The sequence below is a fragment of the Myotis davidii genome, unplaced genomic scaffold (genome assembly GCF_000327345.1).
Source record: "Myotis davidii unplaced genomic scaffold, ASM32734v1 scaffold238, whole genome shotgun sequence".
NCBI classification, from domain to species: Eukaryota; Metazoa; Chordata; class Mammalia; order Chiroptera; family Vespertilionidae; genus Myotis; species Myotis davidii.
Window position 1 is genome coordinate 11,260,184 of NW_006293779.1, and position 11,290 is coordinate 11,271,473.

Here is an 11,290-nt window from a genome sequence, read left to right on the forward strand (position 1 = left end):
TGAGTGTGGAGGTTTACTCTGCTCTGCACAATTTTCAGGAGACGAGATTTTATCTTAGCAGTCGAATATACTGGAAACATATCTGTAGGGGCCCATGTTTCATTCATAGAGGCTAATTTGACTATGTCCTAAACATGGTTGTGTTTAGCCAGTTTACACTGGACAGTGTGTTTTGTCACAGACACTGTCTTCTACCTGCTGACCACCATCAAGCAGAGCCTCTTGAACCAAAAAATAACTAGCCCGCCTAACCAGCAAGACTCAGTGGTTGAGCGTCAACCTATGAACCAGGAGGTCAAGGTTTGATTCCTGGTCAGGGCACATGCCTGGGTTGTGGAATCGATCCCCAGTGTGGGGTATACAGGAGGCAGCCGATCAGTGATTCTCTCTCATCATTGATGTTTCTATCTCTCTCTCCCTCTCCCTCTCTCTCTGAAATAAAATTAAAACAAAACAAAAACTGGCCCATTGTTGATGTATATCCAAAACTCAAAAACAAACAGAAAGGACTCTCGGGGCTCCAAACAGAGCATTTCCCCCCAAGCCAGTTTTGAGCATATTGAAATGTACTCATTTGACATATAAACATACAACCAAGACATTCTCCGTACTGAATTAGGCAGTTTATTAGGCTCCTAATTTCCATGTCTAGAATGTGAACATGGATTTACATGCATTGTCTCATGTTGTGGATCTTACATGCATGTAGCCTTCAGTCAGCTGGGCCTTTGAGTCTACTTGTCAGTAATTGATAGCTCAATGTGAGTAAATGACAAAGAGAGCATGATACATAAGCCATAGCAACAAATCCCACCCAATCCCACTTATCTTCTTTTTTTTTTTTCCAAAAGCATATCACAACTCCTTCTTGTAAAAATAAATTTCGGAACAAGGCATTTAATTCACTTCACTGAGAAAAATAAAGACGATTCTATCATTTTGGAGCAATGAATGTCCAACTATGGCTGAAAGGTACGCCCTGAGAAGTAAATGATTTTAACGAACCCATTGAGGTTTATAAAGCTGTGTTAACCTATCGTCGCGAAGGGACACAAGATACAGGCACAAACGTCCCTGCTCATTTGGCTGTGCAGTTCTCCAAGGACGCCATGTTATAAACGTCCTCCTCATCTTCAATGCTTGAGGCGTCTGTGGAGTCAGGATCGCCCACCACAATTCCCACAGGAGAGAGACTGCTAATGAAGGCGTGCATCCGCTGGGCGTACATGTCCCTAATGTTAAAGTAAGGGAGCTCGTGACCCTTCTCCGCCGGGTCCTCACTGCACGGGTCCACGTCAATGTCCTTTTGCTTCTGGTAGTACTTGGAGAATTTGTTGAAGATAATGGTGATGGGCAGGGCCACCACCAAGATGCCGCAGATGATGCACGTGCTGGCGATAAGCTTCCCGGGCACGGTGACGGGGTGGGTGTCTCCATAGCCCACAGTCGTCATGCTGATGGTGGCCCACCACCAGCAGATGGGGATGCTGGTGAGGCTGGACGTGTCATCATCTTTCTCCACGGAGTAGATAAGCACAGAAAAGATGGAAATGCCCACTGAGAGGAAGAGGAGCAGCAGCCCGACTTCATGGTAGCTGTGCCTCAGCGTGGCACCTAGAGACCGAAGCCCTACTGAGTGCCGGGCAAGCTTGAGGATTCGGAAAATCCTCATCAGCCTGAGGATCTGGACCACCTTGCCCATGTTCTCGATGTCCTCGCTCTCTTCCTCCTTGGTGTCTACAGCCAACGTGGCATAGAAGGGAATGATGGACACAAAGTCGATTATGTTCAGAGGGTGTTTCCAGAATTTCTTTTGACAGGGAGCAGCCATGAGCCGGATGGCAAGCTCGCTGGTGAACCAAGTGATGCACGCAACCTCCACCCCTTCCAGCACCGGGTCATCCACCTCACCATCCTCGTTCTGGAACTCGGACATGCTGTGGATACACATGGCCACAATGGAGGCCAGCACCACGCTCAGGGAAGAGATGGCGATGAGCTTGGCAGACAGGCAGGAGGCTGGGTTTTCCATGCGAATCCAGATCTTCTTGCGGAGCTGGCCAAATCGCAGCTTGTCAAACTTCTCCAGCTCCTTCTCGAACAGAGACGACTCTTCAAAGGAGGAGTCGGTACTCACATCGTTGCTTTTCTGGTCCCAGTCCTTCTCGTGGGTCTCCTCCTTGCGCTCCTGGTAGCGGTTGCTGCAGCAGGAGTCGATGAAGAGCTCGTTGATGCCCCAGTACTCGATCTCCTGGCAGAAGGAGAACACGCACAGCTCCTCCATGACGTGCAGCTTCCCCGTGTAATAAAAATTCAACACATATTGGAACAAGGAGGGGTTCCGATCGAAATAGTACTCTTTGTCGGCCACGCTGTAGTCATCACACAGCTCCAGGATGGCCTCTTCCGAGTGGCAGGTGAGCAGCTTTCCAAGTCTGGTGTGTGGAAAGCGCAGGAGGGTACTCTGGTCCACGGACTGCTTAAAGCCCCCCACGTTCAAGTTGATAAGTTCCTCGTCTGGTCCAGGGCGATGGAAGAACTCACCAAAAACCATGGTGGATCCAGGAGGCAGAGAGCTGGCTGGGCAGGGAGACGAGGCAGGTCACGCTGCACCTGGAAGGAGCACAAGACGGCATTAGCGCTGCTCCTCGGGCCTGGCCATGCCTATTTATAACCTGCCCTTTCTAGGATGGGCCACATTAAAGGCCCAAAGACTACAGTTCATTAAATCCATATTTTAGGAAAAAGAAAAGATGGCCATATCCTTTTTATGAACACCAATTCTTATTTCTCTACTAAAAAAATGTACCTTCCACCCTCCCCCAAAAAAGCAATGCATTTTGGATCACTTACACGATACAAGCATCTCCATTCTCAACCAGGAAGCGCCGCGTTTGGGAATGCTCAGTGCTGATGGGATAGGCTAGTGCCATCCAGCTCGTAGCTCATCGCTCCTGGTCCTGGGGCTCTGTCATGCACCCTCAGAAACAGCTCCCTCCTCTGCTCGGCACCTTGCCCCCAACCCACACATCACTGGGGGCTCAGCTCAGCTCTCAGCAAAGAGGTAGGCTTCCCCTTCTGTTCCAATGGCTCACTCCTTGAAGAGAAAGCCCTGTTCCCTATGCTTGGAGTGGACAATCAAGAGGATATCATTATCTCCCTGTCCTTAAGTACCCTGTATCTTGAAGGTATCGTTACACTGCATGGGATGGTGTTTCAGGTGTACCCACCGGGGAAGAAACCTTTTTAAGTTAATTGCACTATCAGTTTCCTGACACAAACACTCTCCTACCTCCTCCGTCCCCTCACAGACCGTCTCCCACACACTCCCCGTCTATGGCACCCAAGTCTGTACTGGCCCAGTACATGCAGCCTGTTTTAGGTCCTGACACTAACCAGGATGGACCGGACCCATTTCTCAGGGAGAAAATCATAGATTTTGAGCATCATCCAATACAATGATGCTTCCTCAGAACAGATGATGCAGACAAAACAGAAACAGGAGATTGTCATATGAGCTGGGCGACAGGGGAAAGGGGAATTCTTGACACGAGGCACCAAAGTGTATGCAAAAGCCACTTTGCACATAGGTAAGTCCTCACTTAATGTTGTTGACAGGTTCTGTAACATTAAGTGAAATAACATATAACAAAACCAATTTTACCACAGGCTAAATTGATAGAAGTGAGAGTTAAGTTCCCATGGCATCTGATCAAAGCAGTAACAAAATGACATTGAACGAAATGATGCTGTACAACCATCTAAAGATCTGTAGGCAAGACCACCAAACAATCTTAATCAGTGAGTGGACATGCTTGTATTTGTGACTGTGACGTAGAAAGACCCCGCTGTCTCAGGGTGGAAGATTGCGCGGGACAGGCTGGAGCCAAGGAGACAGGACTGCAAGAGAACAGGAACGAGGTGAGAGGACCCAAACTCAGACAGCAGTGGTGTATAAAAGAGGAAGTGACAAATTAAAGCGAAGTTTATAACGTTTATAGAACTGACAGATCTTGGTGATTGACTGGAAAGAAGGGACAAGGAAGCTGAAAGGCTAAAGGAGGGTGTGCCTTCTACTCGGCATAAGTGAGTGGATGGTGACACCATCAGAGGAGGAAACTGTTAGAAAGGAATTTCTTTTTAATAATTTTTTATTGATTTCAGAGGGGAAGGGTGAGGGAGAGAGAGATAGAAACATCAATGATGAGAATCATTGATCAGCTGCCTCCTGCCCGCCCCACACTGAGGATTGAGCTCAAAACCTGGGCATATGGCCTGACTGGGAATCGAACCGTGACCTCCTGATCCATAGGTCGATGCTCAACAACTGAGCGATGATAGCCGGCCCAGAAAAGAATTTGTTAACCCCCTATGTTTACAGAAAGCCAAGGTTGTTGGTCTCCTGATCCATAGGTTGATGCTCAACAACTGAGCAATGATAGCCGGCCCAGAAAAGAATTTGTTTACCCCCTATGTTTACAGAAAGCCAAGGTTGTTGGGGAGACAAGTGATTTCCCCTCAGAAAAGTACACACCAGAGGACACAGTCCTCCACCCCCGCAGGAAGCCTACGGTCATCAGGAAGACACGAGCATTTTCTCCCGGGACACCATCTATGTGCTCCCATGAAAGCAGAGACCACAGCATGGCCTGACACACCGTTGAATAGATTTGCTGACCTCTTCAAAAGACATGGTATTTTCCCCACTGCTGTTTTCTATTTTTAGTTAGATATCGTCTTTGAAGAACCTAAATCGGAGCTCATGGCTTGGTCCAGATATTTATGGAACTTCATCTCTCTGAAAGCAGGCTTAAGCGCATGGCAAGTATAGGAGTGACGTGCTCCAAGGAGCTAGCTTTCGCTAAGCCGGCACTAAGACTTTAATGGATGTCATCTTCTGGTGGATTGCTTTTCATCTCCTTGGCTCCCCTGAAAAGCCCCAGCGATGGAGAGCCAGAGTCTGCCTTCATGGTACTATCTGCATAAGTCGGTCTCATAATCCTCGGGTATGAATCGTCCTGCTTCTCTAAAGAACACTGTTATCACCCGTAAAATCTCTTCGTGCCGGTCCTCCTTGCTTTTTATTCACGCCAGGCCAGTGTAGAAGCTCATTAGGAGGTCCCTTCATTCCACAAACTCTAATCATAAGAGCCACACACATCCTAACAGCAAAGGTTTCTTTCTGTGGGGCTTGCCACAGTCAGAAAAAGGAACGCCTCTCTGGGTTAGACCAAACGCTTCAGCTCAGAGGGAAGCTGAGCCTCTCCAAGTCACATCGCCGGAGTGCAGTGTGGGTTTCCTTGGCTGCGTGTCCCACATTGCCCACAGCCGGCGACAGGGTGGGGAAGGAGTTCCCACTTTTCAACACTAGGAAGGATCCCTTACATGCCCACAGCCCCTCGCAAAGGCAAACATTCCTGTCATCATTTGCTCCTCACAACTACCCTAGAATTTTAAAGAGATGAGTAGGCATCATGCAGCTACTAAGGGTTAGAGCAGAAGCTTCAAGCCAGAGGTGCTTATGCCCACCATCATGCTCTCGGCAGCACGCTGGCTCACATGTTCAGAGTGTCATCAAGAAAAGCAGATGCTGAACATCATGACTTCCAAGATTCCTATATTCCAGCCAGCATTTATTTAACAGCCAATCATTTACTTCTCCTTACAAAACATTTTCTACCCCTAGGTGGTTTGGCTTGGTGGATAGAGTATCAGCCTGCGGACTGAAGGGTCCCAGGTTCAATTCCAGTCAAGGGCATGTACCTTAGTTGCAGGCACATCCCCAGTAGGCGGTGTGCAGGAGGCAGCTGATCAATGTTTCTCTCTCATCAATGTTTCTAACTCTCTATCTCTCTCCCTTCCTCTCTGTAACAGATCAATAAAATATATTTTTTTTAAAAAAAAGAAAACATTTTCTAGCTGAAAGATAATCTATAGTTGTTTATGTATTATTTATGTATTTTATGTATTTGTATACATATTATTTATATATTATTATTTATATATGTATAAATAGTAACTATAGGTTTATATAGGAAGGTAAATACATAAAGATATATGTATTTATATATACATACGTGTGTGTATACAGTAAACTATACACATACTAAGTAAAAATAAGTCAGTTCTCTGTAAGTGTATAAAACTGTCCTAATTCTGACTCAAAATATAGAAAAAAAATAACAAAATAAATAAAATTTATTACATAATAGTAAAAAATTGTATGGAAAAACATACAAATGTTGCCATGAGCAACATTAAAAAGATAATATGGAGGAAAATATTTGTCACTTACAGCACAGAGGAGAGGTTAGCATACCTTTATAAAAAACATAATGACAGAGGGAGAGAAACATCAATGTAGAGAGAGAATCATTGATCAGCTGCCTCCTGCACACCCCACACTGGGGATCGAGCCTACAACCCGGGAATGTGGCCTTGACCAGAATGGAACTTGGGACCCTTCAGTCCGAAGGCTGGCACTCTACCCACTGACCCAAACCAGCTAGGGCAGGCGCACTTTTATTTTAGTACCCCCACAAGATAGTAGAATGTGTTTTACAGTTCTTCTTACCACCACCACCCCCCACAAGTCTGCTCATTGCTGTCACTAGACTCTAAGCTCTTCCATGGAAGGAATTATGTTATGTCATCTCCACAGCCATAGCCCCTGGTGCTAATTGCTGCCCCTAGTCTAGTGAAAGATATTCCCTTTTATCTGGAATAATTGAAAAAGGCTGTAATGCTTTTGTCAGTGAGTTAACAGAATGATCAAACCGAGCATGGTGAAATGAAGAGCCTCCGGCGGCCAAACAAGTCAGTTAAACAAATGAAATGGGTCCGTTAGCGAGTGCGGTGAGCTGTCCACACTCTTTGAAGAGGCAGAGGCTACCCAGCGCCTGAGCTCTTTGTGGGAGGAGAGGGCCCGTGCAGGGCATCTCTGGTGTTCCGGGAGAACCTGGAGGTCCTGTTTTCCCTGTGCGATAGCTCAAGTCGAATTAGAACTGATCCACCATATCTACAACATTATGTGGCTCAAATGAAAATGTGTCCCTAGACCAGGGACTTCCTATAGGTCCCCAACCTGTGACCTGTGCCAGACTCTTACCCACCCCAGCTCCCCAGCACCCATTTTAAGGTAGACCGACTCAAATGGACACAAACGGAATCTTGCCACAAAAACAGTAGTGTTACTCCCTTAAGTCTGAACAACAAATGTCAAAAGTGGGGGGAGAGGGGCAATGTGAACAAGAAATCTTCCTGCATTTGGCCTACGCATCCCCCAATACAACTTCAACCTAATCCTTCCCGGCTGGTGCTCTCCCTTCCTCCTTAGTCACCTGCCCCACTGCCCAGTGACTTCATAATCTACATGGTCCGCCTGGTGTGCAACCTCCATTTGTGTCATGTACTGTAAGGTTCGTTCTCCCCCTCTTGGACAAATAACGGTGCCAGAGAAAATACCATTCCAGAGAGGAACTCTTACCCTTGTGGTGTTGATGTCACACACTCTGCCCTCATCCTGGCCAGTGGGATGTCCATCGTCATCCAAGAAGCGCCTCCCTTCTTCCCCCACTGGAATGTGTGGTGCACAGAGGCATTGAGTGGCCACAAAGAAGAGAAGAATCCTGCTCTCCGGTTGTGCAAAGCAGCCGCCAGGAAACCACTCTCACCTGCAGGAGAAACCATCCATCAAGTTGTAACTCCAAGGAGGAAACACACCCAAGACAAGACATTCTAGCTACACTCAGCACAAGGGTGGCGAACGCACATCTCAGACCCCACTTAACTCTCAGGAAGGGGCGGTCTTTCCCTCCGTGGAACCATCACTCCCACTGGACTCATGGATCAAGAGGCATCAGCTCAAGCCTCAGGATTGACAACCACTCTCAGGCTGAAGGACTCTCAGATCTTGATGACAGTGGACACTTGGGGCATCTCCAGGGACCCCAAGGCCAACAAAATAAGGCACTGGGCTTAGGACTGCAGTCACTCATCTCCCACAGTTTCTTTGAGGAGTGCTGTTTTCCTAGCTGATTCATCAACGATATACTTGCAAATCTCTAATGAATACATTTTAATTCATTTCCAAGACCGAGTTCTGAGTGTGACTGCCCTAACAGAATTAACACTCCTGCTCTAATTTAAAATCAATAGGCTTTAGAGGCTGGCCAAATTCGATTTTGCTTTATTTTTTCACTGTTAGATTTCACAGATTAGAAATGACTATACGTGCCGGGTCAGAGTCCTCTGGTTAATGCATGGGTGTATGCATACGGGTCTGCATGCTTGTGTGTGTGTCTGTGCATGAGGGTGATGTATATGGAGGGAGAATTAAGTTTGTATCAAAACAAATAAAAGCATAAATTTCCATTCTCTCTCTGAAAAAAAAAAATAAGCAAGCTAAAAAATTGCAGTTCCCAAAAAGGTAAGCCTTGCCTCATGTAGACGCATTCCCATAGCTTCATATTAGTATCTAAGCATCCAGCCATTGATTTCCATGTTTTCCAATCAATGCCAGGTCCAAAGGTGTGGGTTTGGGGAGGAAGAAGGAAAGATTGATTCTGAGCTTCAGAAGGAGACTGAAAGAAGCGCCTCTGGCAATGTCCGCCACTGAGCGAGCATTCCTCATCATTGAGATCTGCAGGGCACCGTGCCAGGCACCGGGATTACAAAGATTCAGAGCCCGCCCTCTCCACCCCCAGGAGCCCACAGGCCCCAAACCACACATTAAACAATGAAGGTGTCCTGACAACATCACGGAGGCAACGGAGAGGAAGCAGAGCAGAACAGTTTCCAGGTTGGTCCCAATAAACAATGGGCAGGCAACCCTTCGATGATTCCCACCTCTAAGAGAGCTGCTCAGGGAGGCGATCCCAGAAAAACGCAGCTCCCCCCAAACTGAACTTCTGAGATAGGGTTCCTGACAGCAGAGGTAGAGAAGTCTCAGCGGGGAGAAATAAAATCGACTCAGGAGATAAAATAATCCTCCCCCTCTTTTTGCTTCTCCCTCTCTTCCTCCAGCCCCTCTCTTCCTGCTGCCCTTCATTGAGTCAGCCTCAGCTACTTGCATTCACATAAAATGGAGAAATGCTGCTGTGCCTTCTAAGACAGACAGTCACCCCGTCCCTATCAGACTTCTTTCCAAATGCAGGACATGTTACGGGAAAGTGAAATTAACTGAAATAAAGAATTAACAAAGTGCTTAGGCTGATATTCAAAAATATCACCTGAGGATATTTTTTCCACTGCTTTTCAGAGAGATAGTGGAAGGGAGGGAAGGAGGAAGGGCGGGGGGAGAGATAGAGAGAAACATCAACGTGAGAGAGACACATCGATTGATTGCATGGACCCCAACGTGGTGCAGGGAGTGAACCCACACATGAGGTAATTGCCCTTGACCAGGAATTGAACCCACGGCCCTTCAGTGCATAAGCCGATGCTCCAACCAGTGAACCAGGGCAAAACTCAGAATTCTTATTCCTTGCCTCATTTTCCATCACTATGATTCCTGTAAAAAAAAATAACAAAAAACACCTGGATTTGGGGGGAAAGTGTACCTTTAGGTGTGAATGTATGTCATTCACACCCCTCTTAGGGCATTCACATTCTAAGCACAGCCTCCTCACAGAAAATGATAACCAGCACTTTCTGAACCTTCCCAGGGGTTTCACACAGGTCACCTCTGTCCTCAGCCACTGTAGTTGGTAAATGCTGCTATTCCCAATGTGATAGGTGGGACATGAAGGCTCAGAGAAGCTGTTCGCCCAGAGCCCACACCTAATGAGGGCCAGAGCCAGGACACAGGCAGGCAGGTCTGCCTGGTTTCAATTAGTGTAGAAAATCCAGACCCACATTTAGCTGTTGGGGCGGGTTCAGGAAGGATTGGGGTTCAGGAAGGACTGAGAGGAGTGGGCAGAACAAGCCCTCAAACAGCAGGCTCTGGGGCAGAAAAAGGTGCACATCCAATCCATTCTCCCCTTCTGCTTAACAAGCCGCCACGGGTTCCTATCCCTCTGTGTCCCGCCCCTGCCTCTCCGTGTGCAGCTGATCAAAAGAAGAGAGTGTCTCTTGTGACCGAGCACATAAGCAGGTGTTGACTTTGCTGAGCGATTCAAAACTAAAAACAAACCCCAGAATCCCCCTCTGCACCCTGTGAGGGGGAACTCTGCCTCATCTATGCACAGCCCTCCAGCGTGGCCCTATTTCCTGGTGGGCTGATGGCAGCATTCCAAATGGGCCAAATGACCGCCTCGGTTATTGAGAGGGGAGAGGTGAAGAGAAGGCAGCCTGCTGCACTCTTTCATCACCCAGAGACCTGACATCTGATCTTGGAACAGAACAAGGAACATCAAGCGGACAAGCAGACAGGACACAGGAGGGTAATGACCCCCGAGAGGTCTCAGAACCACAGCAATAAGGTTGCCTGTCAAAGCTTCAACTAACATCAGTGCCTGAGATGAAGGCAGACACTGCAAGTGTCCTCTGAACCTGCACAGAATCCTGAGTGGCCCTGTCACTGCCCTGCTCACGTTCTTCTAAAATGTTGCCACCTCGGTGCCACCCAATAGGCTGAGAAAGCCTCCAGTTAGGGACCGTGTGCTAATATTGATTTTCATATGAATGATCCCTAGTACACCATGGTGCCTGACACGTTTTTATTGAACCGATTCCTCTCCCCCAAGCTGGCCAGACTAGAGTAGATTAATTAAAAGAATCAATATGGACCCTGGCCAGTTTGGCTCATTGGATAGAGTGTCCGCCTGCGGACTGAAGGGTCCCTGGTTCGATTCCAGTCAAGGGCACATGCCCCAGTTGCAGGCTCATTCCCCAGAAGGCAGCATGCAGAAGGCAGTTGATCAATGATTCTCTGTCATCATTGCTGTTTCTCTCTCTCTCTCCCTCTCCCTTCCTCTCTGAAATCAATAAAAATACTTTAAAAAAAGAAAGAATCAATATGGGTCAGGAAAGGCAGCTGGTTAGAATGGAAGCAAAGGAGGAAAGTGCCAGAGATCAAAGCCGATTGCCAAGACCCATTCCGGCACTTTCAAAAGAAGAGTGTTATCGCGATGACTTCATCTTGAGTGGAGTTTTAAGTTTCCAGACCTCGGGGTTTCAGGTATGATTACCTCGCCCCAAATCTCCCTCGTCTGATTCCAGGATCCCGAAGGCACCTCCTGACAATTTCAGTTCCCTGGCACTTGCCACCGGGAGTATATGAGCTATGCAGCCAACACAAGTGTTCACTCTGTCCACTAGTTCTGTTGACTAGTGGAACCTCGTAAGGTAG

General features: G+C 47.4%; 1 protein-coding gene across 1 annotated transcript in view; it reads right to left on the reverse strand.

The window, feature by feature from the left end:
- Positions 1 to 604: 604 nt before the first annotated feature.
- KCNS3 (potassium voltage-gated channel modifier subfamily S member 3) overlaps positions 605 to 11,290 on the reverse strand; it is an 18,309-nt gene continuing 7,623 nt past the window's right edge. Inside the window, exons 2-3 of the mRNA XM_006767556.2 lie at positions 7,487 to 7,673; positions 605 to 2,613 (exon numbers count right to left, since the gene is read on the reverse strand). Of these exons, the coding sequence (XP_006767619.1) occupies positions 1,079 to 2,554 (1,476 nt within the window). The 5' untranslated portion in view covers positions 2,555 to 2,613; positions 7,487 to 7,673 and the 3' untranslated portion in view covers positions 605 to 1,078. The remainder of the gene's footprint in view (positions 2,614 to 7,486; positions 7,674 to 11,290) is intronic.